The sequence below is a fragment of the Xiphophorus hellerii genome, chromosome 13 (genome assembly GCF_003331165.1).
Source record: "Xiphophorus hellerii strain 12219 chromosome 13, Xiphophorus_hellerii-4.1, whole genome shotgun sequence".
NCBI lineage: Eukaryota > Metazoa > Chordata > Actinopteri > Cyprinodontiformes > Poeciliidae > Xiphophorus > Xiphophorus hellerii.
In genome coordinates this window covers 13,620,399-13,637,616 of record NC_045684.1, presented here as the reverse complement: position 1 = coordinate 13,637,616, position 17,218 = coordinate 13,620,399, and the positions used below count along the sequence as shown (strand labels likewise).

General features: G+C 38.7%; 1 protein-coding gene across 4 annotated transcripts in view; it reads right to left on the bottom strand.

The window, feature by feature from the left end:
- The window catches only part of trps1 (trichorhinophalangeal syndrome I), a 131,315-nt gene that overhangs the window by 60,869 nt on the left and 53,228 nt on the right, over positions 1–17,218 (bottom strand). For 3 of the 4 annotated variants that reach the window (XM_032580776.1, XM_032580775.1, XM_032580778.1), the window contains exons 3-6: positions 6,122–6,793; positions 5,766–5,881; positions 1,972–2,563; positions 305–519 (exon numbers count right to left, since the gene is read on the bottom strand). In XM_032580776.1, coding sequence (XP_032436667.1) covers positions 305–519; positions 1,972–2,563; positions 5,766–5,881; positions 6,122–6,793 — 1,595 coding nt within the window. The remainder of the gene's footprint in view (positions 1–304; positions 520–1,971; positions 2,564–5,765; positions 5,882–6,121; positions 6,794–17,218) is intronic. The other variant, XM_032580779.1, reaches the window with a different exon arrangement.

Sequence of the window (17,218 nt, the reverse complement as noted above, 5' to 3'; positions counted from 1 at the left end):
GTCAGCAGCAGTAAAATTAGTGTGCATTATTAATAAAAGCCTAAAATATTAACAATCCTTTTTTGTATTTTTAGCAGCTGCAACAGCACTGTTTGGCAGCTGGCACAAAGGAGGGTAGGCAGTGTGCGTGGGCAGACTCAGAGAAGCTAGGGAATTTTAACTAAGCAGGAAATCGGAACAATTAACTTTACACTTGTTCATGTATTCCATTTCATTTTCATGCGCTTGCAGAAAAATGCATATTTTTTTTTCTCCAGTAATTACAGAGCAAACATCAAATGTTTCAGCTTTTCATGCAGCTCACCTCTCCCAGGTGTTTCTGGGGCTGGCAGAGCCCCTGAGGACAATACATGCAGTGCTGAATGCAACAGCGGTGGATGGAGTGGTTGTGCTGGTAGTGCAGCAGCAACGGAGCAACGATGATCACGTCCGCACTGTGGGCCATCGAGTAACGGAAATCGCACAACTGACAGTTATAGCTGGTCACGACAGCTTCTGAATCGCCACTTTTTGGGTCTCCTGGGAGCAGAACACAGAGACTTTCTGTAAAACCTTTTGCAAGGGGCTCAAATGCACAGTGCCCTCCAAAAATATTCATACTAAATGAACTTTTCCTACATTTTCCTCTACAGAATCACAGACCATGACTATTTTGCATGGCAAACAAACACAAAGTAGTGCATTATTGTCATGTGAAGGGAAACTGATACATAGTTTTTAAAAAGTTTTTGCAAACCACGTATCAATGCAGACAGCATTTTGTACGTATGCCAAGATGTGGTGTACATTTGCTCTTTTATCCGTCTCCTCTGAGTCAACACTTTATAGAATCACCTAACATTGCAAATCCAGCAGCAAGTATATTTCCAACAGCTTTGTAAATGTAAAGATGAACATTTTTATCTTATCTTTTTGCATTAAAGTTTCAACTTGATCAGATTGGACGGAAAGTGTCTGTAGAAATCGATTTTCAAGTTTTGCTACAAATTCTTAATTAGATTTAGGTCTGGATTTTAACTGGGCCATTCTAAAACATGTATGTGCTTTTATGTAAACCATCTGATTGTAGCTCTAACTTTATGCTTGATGTCCTAATGGAAGGTGAACCTCGGCTGCAGTCTCATTTCGGAGCCTCTAACAGGCTTTTTATATAGATCTCTCCTGTATTCAGCTCCATCCCTCTTCCCATAATCTGACCAGCTTCTTTGTCACTGCTGAAAAAAAGGCATCCTGAAAGAATGATCACCACATTTCACTACAGAGAAAATATTTCCAAAGATGTCAAATTTTGATTTTCTGCCGCAGACAGCATTTTGTACGTATGCCAAGGGTTCAATTAAAAGTTCAGCTTTGTTCTCTTCCAAACAGCTTTCTGTGTCCCCGACATTACTTGTGGAAAATCACAAGCGAAGCTCCTTGTGCCTCTCATTCTGTCTCTCTGAGTTATCATCGGCCTGTTGGCTGCTTCTCTGATTAATGCTTTCCTTGACCGGCCTATCAATTTAGCTAGATGGCAATGTCATAGGTTCGCAGTTGTGTCATACTCTTTTCATTTTTAGAGGATGGATTAAACAGAGCTCTGTGAGTTGTTCACAGCTTGGGGTTTATAACTGAACCCTGCCGTAAAGCTTCTTTTTTTTTTTCACAACTTTATCTATGAACTGTCTTTATTATGTTGTTTGTTTGCTAATGCTCTCTAACAGATGTTCCACTTTATTAAAAATGTGCACTACTTTGTGTTGGTTTATCACAAACAATCCCAATAAGATAAGATAGTAGTTTAACAGTGTAGAGTGAAAAAACAATAAAAAGTTCAAGAAGTCAGAATAATTTTTCAAGGTGGATAAATTGTGCAAAGTAACATCACAGCTCTAATTAAAATGATATTAAATATAAAGAAGCAATGTTGCAATAGTTGTATAATATTTGCACCCAAGTTCCACCACACTTACTTCACACTTCTTTCATTACCTTGGCTGGTGGTGAAGTGACCTTTGCAGCTTTTGGATGCCATGTGATCTTGCTCTCCTCTATCTTTTCTTCCTCCTCTCTCCCTCTCTCTGTCAATCCCAGAGCTGTTAGGGCTTATAGCGCCACCAGCAGGAGCCTTATGCCTTTGTTCATAGTGCTCTAAAAGCTTAGCTGAACCTTCTGACCACTCGCAACTCCAGCTGCAGAGTTTACACCAATAACACGCCTGTATGGCCCCTCGACCAGCCTCCCCCGTCCAGCCCGACGAGTCAGAACCCGCTCTGACCGGGATGAAGTACCCAACCACGGAGTCGTCTTCGGCTCGCACCGCCACCCGCTCGCCGGCATCCAACATCACACTCCTCCCTTTTAGCTGGCTGTCGTGCGTCGCCAGGCTATTGGTGGCCAGCAGGGGTGTGGTTGGGGGAGATTTTACTTTGTTAGGATGCGAGGACAAAAAGTGTTGTTCAAGTTCTGAGGAATTGCTGCCCATGTACGTGAAGTTGCAAAATTTGCAGCGGAAGTACTTAGTGTTCCCTTGGCAGTCAGACGTCTTGCGGCCAATCCCAATTAAGGTGCCACCCAACGTCACCTGGTGATAAAAGAGAAGGTAAAAAACGTTAGAGATTAAGCTGTTAGAGTTGGACTTTACTACAAATGTACATTTAAAAAAATATATATATACATATATACTTAGAATCACATAAAATATCCCAATAAAATACAATAAACTGCCAACTGTCTGGTTTACTGCTAAACTGCACAGATGCTAAGGTTGACCTTCATGCTGAGTCGCATACAGGAGACATATTCAAGCACAACTTACTTTTGAAACCTATCATTTAAAGCCAGGGGACAAATGTAATTAACAACTTCAAGATCTAATAGTCATTATAATTATTAACCTGTGACTTGCTCCACATACATTTAGAATAAACTAATGATCTGATAGTAAATCAGATGGGTTAGTGACATTACCTTGCATACTGCTTTAATTCAAATTAGCATGACTGTTCTGAGAAATATTGCACTTTTCAATCTTGAAAAGCATAAAAAAAATAATAGGGAGCCGATAAAAACATAATGTAACTGAGTCTTAGCTGCATCTTATACATTTTTTGCAAACGTTTGTAAATTATTTCATATACAATTATTGACATTTCAGAGGAACAGGAATTGGCCGTGACTGGAACGAGCTTAAAATATGGGAAACCCTGCATTTGTGCTAATATTCATATTAAAGTTTGGATGCTTATAATATTTTCTAGTGCCATCTGTGTAAAATATTGTTTTTGTGACTTATTTTCTTTGTGCCTAAAGAAAATACCAAAAGGGTAGAATCAAACAAGGCAAAGGGCAAATAGGACGTGTTGAGGAAAAGAATACAAATGTAGAAACTGGGGTGGTGGGAAAGAAGGAGGGGAAAGATGGATTAAAAGCAAATTGAGCACTTAGAAAAAACGATTTAATACTCAGAAAGGGAGCAAGGAAAAGAAGTGAAAACAGAGATATGAAGGAGAGACGAAGACGTATAAAATAATGGAGAATGGAGGAAAAAAAGAGGGTTAAATATGTCTGACAGCTGTTTCATTAGACTCCCTAACAGCCGATTAGAAGTACAGCTTCACCGTCTGTCTCTTTCACTACCTTCTCTCCTTTCCTCTTTCATCTCCATTTCTTATTCATTTCTTCTTTGCACTATTCCTTTCCTCGATTATTGTTTTTTTTTTTTTGTATAATTATTTTTTATTGGTTGACAGAGATCCTGGTCTTAGTAAATGACAAGATGGAATTTTCCAAACGTGGGCTGAAAGGAGAAAAATTAAGTGAGAGGTAGAGAGAATAGAGATCCCTTTCATTCCCCCTTTTTTCCCCTAATACTTTCACTTTTTCTTCATAATGATGATATAACCCGCTGGATTTTCTATTTCGGACTCGTAGGTCTGCTGTGCCTTTTTGAGTCCATTATACAACTGAGCAAAATTACTGGCAGTTGGAATAAATGAAATGAAGCTCATTGAGTTTTCCTCTCAACTACATTTATAAAATCATCTGACTTAAACGTTTTAGTTTGGTTTGGTTTCTGTTCACGCAGACTCAAAGTTCTAATCCTTGATTTATAATTCAGGTTGTCCCAATACGCAAAAATGGCAAATAAATAAATCATTACCAATGATTCTACATATCTGATAGACTGACAGAACAAAGCAAAAATCTTTATGAGACATATGATAAAATATCTGTGTGCAAATTAAGATAATATGGTGTAACAGAAAATAAATAGCTAAGTAACACAGATTGAGCCTCTATAGGAGGCCCTACATACTTGAAGTAAAGTTTTTTCTTTCCTCCTTCCTGACACTTTAATGTTTATCATTAGCAGCCACAGCAAATCAATGTTGAGTGGAGGGCGTTGCATTCTTTTTGTTTTTCTTTTTCGGACCAAGTCTGCAGCTGTTAATTTCCCTGATTAGGACCCTCTTGATTTAAGGCGAAGCTGAACACAACAAAATCAACTTTTCTAACCTCCAGAGGATTTAGATCCAGGCTGCACACTAAAATTACACTCAACTAGAATTCCCAGGGAAGCTTACTTTCGCCTTGTACATGGATTTTCTTCTTCCTCAAATCTACATTAATGTACATTTTCTTTTCAAAGCAAGTCTGAGCAGATACCATTGTCAAATTAGAGCAAAGATTAATATGAAAGAACACAAAAGCATTTCAAGACTTCAGCCTATCTGTGAAGGAAGCTCAATTGTTTTTGAATAACATTGTATTTGTTGCCTGTGTGCCAGGTGTTCTTGTTTCTATCAGTGTAACACATGGACAGAAGGTCAGTAATTTTAACATCTCACCAATTAATCCGATTTGTATATATTGTATTTTAGTCCATCTCCTTGATTTAAGGAAAAATAAATTTTGAGAAATGTCTTCAATTTTGTAATTGTAACTCAATGCTGCATTTCAGAACTTTGTGGTCAATTTCTGACCTTCATTCCCCTTTTAGGTGGTTTTGACTTCTCCTCTAGATCATTCAACATAATATTTTTTAGCCTTCCTAACAAGGCTGGTCATGAATTACTTATGTCAGGACTAGAGGTAATAGCACATATTCTTACAAGAAGATTACCCTTATTTTTGAGATTGGCAAAAAGCTGATAATATTTCCAGATCTCACCTGTTTAATGACTAACGTTGGAAGCACAGAGAATAAAAAAGAGCAACTTGGCTTCAATGCACTGGACCTTCCTGTTATCTGCTGCAGCATCTAACTCTATAAGTAGCAACCAAGTGGTGACAATTATCCTAAAAACCTTCTGATTGTCAATGGAAGCACAATTTGTTTATGTGCTTCCAGTGACTTCATCTGTAACCATCTACAGTAAGTGACCACTTCTATCTGCAATATCGGCCAGATTGAATAATTACTGAAGCACTTAAATACTTTGCTTTTGCTAATCACAAATAGATCAGATCTTTGAGTTTTCTTGCAACTGGTTAAGGCTGGTCCCACTGAAAATAGGCGTATTTTTCAGTCCATCTCTATATCATACAATAAAGCAGATATATTAGGATTCCACTACATTTACAATCGCAATAGACCTCAATCTTATAGAAATACAAATTCTGCAAAAAAGTTACAATCTAGACGGAAAATATCTGGTCTTTGACTCCCCTACTGTACAAGACACTTAGAAAAAACAAATGAAGTTATACTTTAAGAATGCCCCTTACAAAATAACCATGACTTTGTTAAATGTTTTAATCTGTAACTTTTGAGCGACACACACCTGTATGTCGTACGCTCCGTTCATCATAACTGTCCTCTGCTGCTGATTCTGTCCATCAGCTCTTGTCTTCCCCAGCTCTTTGGTTTGACTTCTCGCTCCCTGTCCTGTTTGTAAATCTGACATCAGAACAGCAAAAAGAGTTTGAAAAATAAAGATACATAAAGACAATTCAAGGTGTTTCAATCAGAACATGTTTAAAGAATAAATTAATCAATTGCATTGATCTGAAATGATGTTAAACTGCATATGAGTCGGAAAAGTTTGTCTTTCAAAAGTGTACTGAGTTAAAATGAAGAAAGCCTTATACTAGGATTATATAAAAGCAAAAATATAACTTTCATTGAAGCAGGAATTACCTAAGTTTGTATGCTGGGGGACCATGTTGTGGAGGGCCAGGATCTGGGTGTCAAGAGCAGCATCCTGTCGTGTGCGGTTGTGCAGACCCAGGTGATACTTCCTAAAGTGCTTCACCAGGTCAGCAGGGTCGTTGCCATAGTAGCCGTAACCACACACATTGCACTTGAAGTCCTGGAGTTTGGGAGAAGGGCTGGACGAGAGTGCCGGGGTGTCATTGGTTGACTCCTCCCTCCCTTCCTGTCTGGAAAGGACCCGAGGTGCTGAAGGGAGAGGAGGAGTGAGGTGGTCATTCTCCCCTCCTTCTGCTCCCCTCTCCCCGTCCTCGGCTTCCAACTGGCTCTCCGGTCTCTCACACTGTGCCGCTAATACTCGTTTTGCCCTCGCCCCTCCGCCTGCAGTCCTCCCCCCTCGCTCCTCATTAATGTAGAGCTCACCGACGGAGGAGATGCACTCACTCTCTGCTTCATCCTCCTCGTCTTGCCCCTCGTTTCCTCTGATCCGTTCAGAGGACTCTGGTTCGGAGGGTCGGTTTATCCGATCTGCTTCCGCTGCCACTCTCTCCTCCTCGTCTCCTTCATCTTCTTCCTCTCCTGTTGGCTTCCTCCCCTCTTCTTCCTCTTCCTCCTCACCTCCCACACTCCGGATAGGGGGATTCTTCTTCCTCACCATCTCTAAAGACGCAAAAAAAAAGAAAGAAAGAGAAAGCATATGAGTTGGACCAAAATATTTTAATTATGCGTGTTTGCTTGGACTCAGTTAACCCAAAACTCTTCAAAAACTGACTCAGTGTGCAGGTAAATTTTCAGCATTGAAGCAATTTGTTTCTGGTGTGTCTTTTTTTTTTTTTCTAACTCAATATGTAAAGTAAATTCTTTTTTTATCATAATGGAAACCATCCATGAAAATCTTCAGCATCTGACCACATGAGAACAAAAACCATATCAGAGAGCCTGAGACAGTGAGAGCAAGGAGGGTGAGATGAAGCGAGACATGGGAGGGAGACACCATTGGTAGGGCCTATAGCCACTGCGTGACCACATCAAACCAAACATCCGGTATCAGAGAGATGGATGATTGAGCCTGCGGATGGCAATTCATCCTCTTCAGCACTCCAAAGTTCTCTGCTTCTTCTCTTTCTGCCTGTCTTTCATTCACTTTAAAGCTGCAACGCCATGCTGTCCTTTTGTCTCCGTTTTGGTTTCCTGCGCTCTCTAAAAAACTGCATTTGTATTTAACCCCTCTACTTTGATGTTTCTAAATAAAATCTATTAAAGAAGTAATTTAGCTAGTAAGTAGAAGCCACCTGTGTGTAATTTAAATTCCATTGAAAATGAAGCTGCTTTGTGTAAGCCTTTAAGGCTTTTTCTTTTCTTTTTTTTTGAAGAGCACGAGGGAACCAACAGCATCGCGAAGAGCAAGGATTACAGCAGAAAGGTCAGGGATAAAGTTGTTGAGAAATTTAAAGCAGGGTTATAAATCTAAATCCCATCTGCTAGGCTGGGCAGGGAGCACATTACCAATCGAATCAGCCAACGAGTTCATGCAAACTCTGGAGGAGCTGAAGAGAGTCCCAGCTCGGGTGGAAAGATCTCTCTAACGAACAACTTTTCTTTAATTATAAAAGTTGGGTTTACATGAAAAAGTAAGAAAGGGGAAGCTATTGCTAAAAAAAAAGCCACGATAACTAATGTTCACAGTTTTCCTCAAGCCACCTATGAGATGCAGTAAACACATTGAAGGACAAAAGAAACAAAAATGGTGGAAACCAACATTGCACGTCAACCTGAATACACAGTCACTACATTGAAACTTGTGTTGATTTTTTTTTTTAACAGTTGCAGAGAAGCTGGCCAGTGTTCATGGGACATGAATGAAGTGAAATATAGGATAATCCTAAAAGAAAATCTACTACAACCTGCAACAAATCAGTTGCTGTGAAGGAGATTTACCTTCCAGCAGAACAACAACCCTAGATACACAGCCAGAGCTTCAACGGAATAAGTTAAATGAAGATATATTTGGGTGTTGGAAAGGTCCAGACCTAAAACCAACTGAGAAACAGTGGAAAGACTTTGAAACAGCTGTTCACTGGCAGTCTCCACCCACACAACTATTTTGAGCCTAAAAAGCCTTAAAGTCAACCATTTAGTGGCTACACGTACACTGGTCAAACACAACCAAAAATGAACAAGGGGTGTGAAAACATTTGCAAGTCATATTATCAGATTGAAATGCTGCTCTGAAGCACTTTTTAGGTCCGTTTCCTTTTGTTTCCACGACATTTTGATCCTCTGTGTTCCTTTCTTCCACACGCAAGAATAATTGTTACGATAATTGAAGTAATTTCATCAATAATATTTTTCTTTCTGTTCTTACCCACCCTGTTTTTTTCCCTCTCCTCCACCATCCGTCCCTTTTTCCCCCCCTTATAATCACTTTACAAAAGCCACCAAATAACCAGACATGTGTTTTATGTTAAACCATAATCTTTCTTTTGTTTGAAAAGAGAACAATTGTGGTTGCACTGTTCACAACAGTCGTGACAGAGAGATATTGCGTGTTTTGGGGGGTTTTTTGTGTGCAAGTGTGTTTATTTGTGGTTATCCTCTTCATATTGGCTCATAAACACAGCAAACCCGTTGACCCATGTTTGTATGCATTTGTTTGATCGCAAACATGCCGAGACGCCCGATAGACGCCAAAACTGATCACTTTTAGATCAATGCCATATGACAGAGGAGAGGAAAGAGAGAGTGAATAATGCATATCTGATGATCCATCTGGAGGAGCGATAGTGTGTACAATGATAACGACTCTGATCAATCTGAGTCTGAAATGCTTGTTGTTATTTAAAGACAGCAACCTGCTAACTTTTTTGTTTTTACACATAAAGGATAAACACTTCTAGACGAAAGATGTTCGGGGAATGTAGTCGAAAGCTCCTTTTGGGATGATTGAAAACAAAAGAATGCAAACACACATACAATCAGGACATAATTTTAAAACCCTTGTAATGCAACCAAGGGGGATCAAGAGGAAAAATTGGGGAAGGGGGGGGGGAGAATGGACTGCTGAATTCCATTTTCTCTTTGCGGCCTTTGTAGCATTTTACAATTTCAGCCTCCAGTCTTTGCCCCCTCTGCACAACTATTTAAATAAAAGCAATTTATGTCTGCGAGGGCCCACGCCTAGACCAGCCCTGGCACTCGCTTCTTGTGTGTGTGTGTGCGTGTGTGTGTGTGTGTGGGTGACACAGCCAGAGAGTGCAGGGAGCGAAGGAAAATCTCATCTGATGTTCACCACACCCAGTCAGAATTCATCATTCACTTACACACACACATACACAGTGGAAAACTACAGATCGTTGTGGTGAAGCAATGAAGCTGAAATCCCAACCTAAAAGGCTCTGACTGACCTAAGTGTGTTTCCATCTGCCCTATGTGCGCGCTGAGATGTTTTAGAAAGTTCATAAAAGTACTAATGATGACAATAATTACACTTATGAGTGATTTTTAGGAGAAAGTAAAATCAATACAGCAGGAAACGACGAAAATATTGCTATTATCCAACACTTGTTTGAAATTGCAGTCTGGTCTTTCTTGCTATAAAAGGCCAGAAAGTTCACACAGAGTCTGAGCATCTGTACGTCGAAGCTCGACCCCTCTGTGCTGCGGGCTGTATTCACAGACTGGAACGATTACTATCAGCTACAATTAGGTATAACCCACTACAAAATGCCGCATAACAACTCCTGCTACTAGCTACAATTAGCCCTCACACACCACAATAGCCCCGATACCACAACGAAGACAAATGTGACAGTTAATCATTTCCATCAGCAGCAATTAGTTCCAACACAAGTGAGGCTTTTATCTGAAATTGCCAATAATCGTCTCAGGACAGATGCTCAAGGACCCAGCAACAAGCGGTGGAGCGAGGATCAGTGAAATATGGCCGACATAGCCATCTGTGGAAAACCTCACTGGTGGATTTAAATGTTACTATGTATGGTATATAAGGCCATCACAAACTATATCAGAGGCATTCCATGATGCACTGATTAACTTTGCCCAAATATCTGCCTTATTTGCTTTAATTGGCAAATTTGCTTTATCTGTAACTTAGCTTTTTCTTTACTTATTAGAGTCTATATTGTATCCAATGCTGTATGTTGCTGTTCTGCAGTTACTGACTTATCAACCTGCCCAGAGTAAGTACTTGTTGTAGCTGTCATTCTGCATTTTTATTTCTTAGGTCTACTAGGACGAGGCAGATAGCAGCTCATCTTTTAAAGTTCTGATACAGGATTTCTTTCTTTGTAAATCGTCTTCACAAAGACACAGAGGAATATTAGAACTATGTAGCAATGCATTTATTAGAGCTCCATAGTGGAGCAGTTGGTAGCACTGGTTTCTTACAGCAAGAAAGTCCTGGGTTCCAATCCCAGCCTAGGGTCTTTCAGTCTAAACATGAATTAAGTGAGCAATTTGTCCTTAGGCAACCCTGCAAAAACAAGTTGACGTACGACGCCTAAAGACACTTCTTTTTTTTACAGTTAATTGGTATTAAACATGTTTGAAAAGCATATTTTCTGTTTTCTAAAACACAGAGCAGTAAAATCAAAATTACCATTATTCCTGCAATTTGTCACCCATTTTGAAGGATTCTTTGATTTGTGTGGCTTTAAAAACACATAACTTCAATCCAACTGCACAATATACGCAGAACAGAATAATTAGTGAAACCAGCTCACCATTAAAATTCATGTAGCCTTTAAGTTATCAAAGTTTTTCTCTTTCAGACTACGTTATATGTCACTAATGAAGAAAAACACATTACCTGCACATCTCTACCACTTCACCCAATGACTCCGAGCTAATTCTCTAAATGCGTATTATTGAGTTGCGGTTATGGATGGGTCTGATAGCGACTCTCAGCACATCCACGCACTCCCTCTGCCTCCAGATATTCCCCTCCCCGTGGGACCGCTGCTGTTAGCATCTCTTTCTTTCATAAACAAAGGATTAATTAGCAACATATGAAGAAATAATGCTTAAGGCATGGTCTGGTTTTTCCTAATGTTTCTTGATTTGTGTCATTCTTTGTAGTGGGGGTTTATATCTCCCTCTTTTTACTACCCTCACTGTGGCGTCATCTTTTTCTCTCCCTTTCTTGTCCGTTGTTATCTGTTTTGAAAGATTTTTTATTTTTTTTAATTTTTTTTAAGATTGACAGAGAATAAAAGCTATTGGTGCAAAGAATAGAGAATGAAAACTTAATTCCAATAAAATCTTAACACTATTTCTGGAAGGATGAAGTTAAAAGGTCTGGAGGTTCCAAATAAGAAAAGCCATATATATTAAAAAGAAATTGTCCCTTTGGTTTTTGGTAAACGATAGTTTGAAGTGGGTGCCAAAGAAGGGAGTAGAAGGAGGAGGGTAGAAGGTCAAGATTATACGAGAACATAAAGACCTCCTCTAATTTGAAGTGTTTATTATGACTAATAAGACTAATAAGAGCATGTCTTAGACCACATCTCATCATACTTCAAAGTTATTCCAAAACAATAGGAAATAAACAAGTCAACAATTTATTTGTGAAACGTTTTGGGCTTAATTTGTCCAACAGAGATGAGACCAGCGTATCTGGTCAAGTTTCCAGAAACAGCCTGCAATTTCACAGTCTGGACTTTTGAACTGTGTGAAGCAGATCGCAGTTACAGCTTGAATAAAGTTACACAATTATATTTTTACACCTCCAGTTCTGACATCTAAATAATGACATGGACAAAGAAAGCCTCTGACAGCAAGTGATTGTGTGAGGACACTTGAAGAGAGGACAACCTGTAATTGTGATTTGTTTTTTTTCATGGAGAGATTCAACCGTCCATTTAATGTAGAGATTTTCTGACTGATTTTAATTTAAAGATCTGGGGAAAGAATGAAAGTAAACATGCATCAAATACAAGCAATACGATTATGTAAGAATAGATCAAATAAGAACAGGTTTGCCAGTGTGAATCAATTATATGGCATTCTTCGCAAGCATTGGAAAAAAAAGAAAAAATATTGATAATTATCCATGATAATAACAATAAATTCTGAAAATATGTTTGGATTTTGTACTTTTGTCTAACCATTTGTTTCAATTCTTGGTTAAAGAGCAAGTCAAGTTGATACCTGATTATATGCAAGAATAAACACCATTGGACTGTCCAGTTCTCATACCATTAAAATACCATATAAAAAGAAAAATATGCAAAACAAGCCCAGAAAATAAGAAAAAGACATAATAAAGAATGTCATTAAAGAGTAAAAGCAGTAAAAAGAGTCACGTACTGACAAAGGCCGCTCAGGCCATTTCGGATGGACAGATGGACGGACGGATGGATTTGAGCAAAAGTAATAGGTGATTTTCATTGTAATAAATTTATTTAAATTTAAATATTAGAACCAATAAATTGACAGTTTTTTTGTTACTTTTGGCAGAAAAGTACAATATTAAGATAAAAAAATATCTGTATTTTGAATTTTTGTCTTGATAAACATCCCATCTATCATTAGATCCCATGATGCGCAAATTCATCCTCTCTTGTAAGCTAACCGTACAAAGAAGCACCAAGCTTCTGCTCGTTTGCATACGACGGTCACAAAATTTCTCCTAAGGGCCCTAAATTCACGAAATGAAGTGAAATAATTTGTAGCTTTATGTTGGCTTTCAGAAAATGAAAGCAGCTGCAGAAAATATTAGCTAAAGAGTTCACATGACCCACACAGACAAAACAGATTAGTCTGTGAAACTGCACCTATTCAGAGCCCTCGGATAATAATAGAAAACCACCTCAACTACATGCTGATTAGTTGTGCTTAGCACATGACCCGAGTCTCTGGCCTTTCTCAGAAATACAGGGAAAGTTGGCTGAGAGAAAAGTATGTTTTTGATGAAACTAGTTAAAGCTTGGAAACGGTATTACAGAGGCAAGGCTCTTATTGGAACTACAAAATGAGGTTTTAGGGAGAAACAGAAGGAAGAAAAAATCCACCTGCCATCTCAAGTCGTGAAGCTTTCAGTTGACTAGCAGGGCCCCTAATCAATGCCAGAATCCTGACTTACACTCACTGTACCAGAGGCCCAATTCATTCCCGCCATGCATCACGTAAATTGCACACATACAATTATGGTGAGTCATGTTCATGCAGGCACACTCTTCAAAAGTGTAGGACTCATTTGTTATGGGCTAACAGCATGCAAAATATGGCATCTTAAATGTCAAACTTAATCAGACGTTCATATTTCAATGCCTTTCTCTCATTATGAGCCTCCCTCCCTCTTCTTCCTCACCCTCTAAATGGCTCTCAGTCAGACACAGGCACACACACAAGCTAAGAACACACCTCACTCCCCTGCTCTCTCTATCTGTCCATCTTTCTTCTAGCACTCTCTCAATTAATCTTTTATCCTCTTCCCGCCCTCACGGCTGTCTTCTCCCCAGTCCCAGTTTCTATGCTCCACTCACTTCCATGCTTTCCCAACATGTGATTCCATCTGTGTCTCCATTGCTTGTCTGTGTCAAGACATTTCCACATCATCCCATTAATCTGACGGCTACAGAACGTGCCGGTGTCATGTGTGAAATATCCTCCAGGTGCATTCTTATAATTAATTTGACACATGATCAGCTGTTCCGAGGAGTCCGACAGATTGCATAACAAGACAGATAGTCTGCTGTTATTAACATCTGTACAGTTAATCACTGAGGAACAAAAAGAACACAAGAACTGTGTTGACTTCTTGATGGAAAAACTGCACAAACTCTGTTTTGAAAATACAAATAAAAAAAATTATTGAGTTATCACCAGCTGTTGAACTGTGGTATTAAAAAGTCGAACCATAGGTCAAATGGATAGACTAAAAAAATTGCATAATTATGAATGTGTGAATGCTGGTGACATTAAAGTAGCTTTTGAGGATGTAGAAATGAAAGAAATCAGGAACATTTTGTCTATTAACTCATTCTATAATAAAATACAAAGCTTAGATTTTGTTTTGCCATGCACTATCTCATCAAATAATAGGAATTCTGAAGTCTATCCATTGACTATACTCGTTTGTGTCGGCGGGGAGTACCCATCTCCAGCAGTAATTGGGCCAGAGGCGGGCTGCGTCCTGGACAAATCGCCAGTCCAACACAGGGCAGAATTCTTAAGTCCATACGACGCATTGTTATTTGGACAAAGAAAGACATATTGATGTGAAGAAAACATTTTCCAGTTGCTACAAAACATTGACAGCAGTTTTGCTTGTACACTACAGCTATTTCCAGTCTTTTACACGTATGCCAGAATGATATGTTAATATAAAAAAAAGAGACAAACCTGTTAACATTTGATTAACCGATAAAGCTCTTGCATATTTTAAAAGGACTTTAGAGGGAAAGGTTAAATTATTAACAATTTCTTTGTTAAGCCCAGCTAATTGAGAAATATCACAGAAATCTACGTATTAAAGAAAAGAAGAGTATTTCAAAAGATTGACTGAATTCATTCTTTCACCTTGGGTTTACCTGTTCTACTTTACTTCAAGGTAAACTTGACCTTAGAAGCTGAATGTTCATATCATATGCATACATTTTCTGAAGCTCAAATTACAGGTTCAGTGCATTTTTTTTTTCTTTTTAAAAATGAAAATAAAGTGTCATAGAATGCTTGCAAATTCTTACGCAAGATGGAAGTAAAACAATCTAAAGCAGGGGTGCCCCAACTCGGTCCTCGAGGGCCGGCATCCTGCACATTTTAGTTCTCTACCTGGTGGCACCAACAACCTTTTCAGCATGTCAATGTTCTTCTTAGGCCTTCTACTGAGCCATCATTTGATCCAGGTGCGTTAAATCAGGGAGAGAACTACAACATGCAGGATGCCGACCCTCCAGGACCGACTTTGGGCTCCCCTGACCTAAAGCTACATGAAGTTTTGCCACTTTTATATCTTCCCATTAACAAAACCCCCGTTTTTTCATAGTTAATATATCTTCCACCTTTGAGAATGATTCTATATTCAATACATCTCACAGGTGTTGGAAGTAATATAACCAGTGTGTGGCCCATTGATGTAATTACAGGTGGCTAGGCTTAGGAGGCAGAATAACATGACCACAAAACACAGATCAGCAGGTATGGTACCAGCTTTTCCTTCTCAGACAAGTGAGTAAATGTTAATGTCCATCAATGAGGACAAAGAATATTACTAAATAAATATTAGAAATCCACTGATTACAATCTTTATATCCAATTCAGATTATAAATGTTAATAAAAGTCTGACAAAGACTTTTACTATGAACAGGATTTTATTCTTTAAATGTTAGTATTGACAGCATGAAAAATGTATGTTTCTGACTTGAGGTAGAACTTGGATTAGAAGGAATATTTTTTCTCTCTCAGGTAATTTTAAAAATAATGGAATACCAAATCAGAGATTTTTTTCCAAATATAGCCAATCTAAAATAAATTGAAACAAAACATTTTTGTTAAGCTGGAAAACAAATGTCTTTCTTTATATGGTTTAGACAAATAAGAAAAAACAAACATGAACTGCTAAAAAATTTTGAATCAAATAAATGTAGGGGGAAAAAGAACAGAAAAAGTAACTCAAATGTTTGTTTGTGTACAATCACGTTCCAATTAAAAGAAATTACATAAAAACACGATTGTGCACAAAATATCACTTGTTTTTCACCATGCCTTTAATGAACAAAAACATGAGCAGTCCCTCACAAAATGCCTGGAGGAAAATTTGGTGCTTTCTGCCATCAATGCAGGCTATTTAGCATCTTGTATGAAATCAGCTATTCATTTCCTTTAAGAGTAGTATATTTACAAATACAACACAATATCTACTCTGGTGCCACCAGCGGGAGGTTTGGTGGGGATCAAGACATCTCTAAAAATTTCTACATTTTATGCAATATTAATATGCATGAATGCCATTCACTAATTTCCATGCATGCTTATGTTGTGTTTAGCTTTGATCTGCCAACTGTAGATTGTCATTGGTCCTGTTCTGGTCACATCTCAGAAAACTTTTCCAAGCCGCCCCTGGAAATGGCCCCAAATGTTTCCTTATTCATCCAAAATATAGGAGGGTGGATGGGCTGGTCCGTCACCACAAAAATATTATTAAAAGTATATGAGAGCAGTCTGACCTTTAATAATGACTACAGATTACTGCACCACCCAGGGTCTGGTAAGCAGTGTCCCGTGAGTGTCTGATACGCTCTAGGAGGGCCATCTATCCTTTCTGGAGAAAAGTGAGCACTGGGTAAAAACCACAAGAAGGACACAAGCACACACAGTATTGTATAATAGAATAAGGAGTCTTTGTGTGAGAAATCTGCATTCAGACCGTTCAGGTACTCTGTGGGAAAAAAAAACAGTGAGACAATCTCTCAACAAATCTCCCTTAACTGGCTTAAAAAACAAAAGCACAACATGGTCTGGATTCATACTTTCACGCTCAATTAACAACTCATACAGGAAGCTAAACAGTAAAATGTTACCAGTGACAGAAACCTGACCCAGCCAGGAAACCTACCCCACTGTGACGCACACAGCATTACACAAACTAGCTGTTTTCACCTGCAAAGGCTAAAATGACAACGCTACACGACAGCATCATGCTCTATAAAACTTTACTTTGAAGACGGTGTGTTGGTCCACAGGTGGGACACATAGGGCCATAAAACAGTAACTTCTGCAGGAATGTGAAGAAATTTACAGCAACATCTAATTCTGTCTGCATTATAGTGCCACCACTATGTTTTAACCTGAGTGGCAGTGTTCACTTTTCATCATGTTTAGCGAGTAGGGTGTGTTCACTACATGGCTTGAGAAGATATAAAAAGGTACAATAAGAATGAATACAGCAGAAAGGAATTGTACTGCAGTATTCAAGAATACATACAGACGTGTTAATGCACAAGTTGTTGTTGTTTTACATACAATTTTCCAGTCAGTCATGTATATTCTTACAATTGTGTGAAAGATTTATGTTCACATTTCTTTAGCTTCTTGGCAGTTCCCGATACTTTAGTTGTACAATG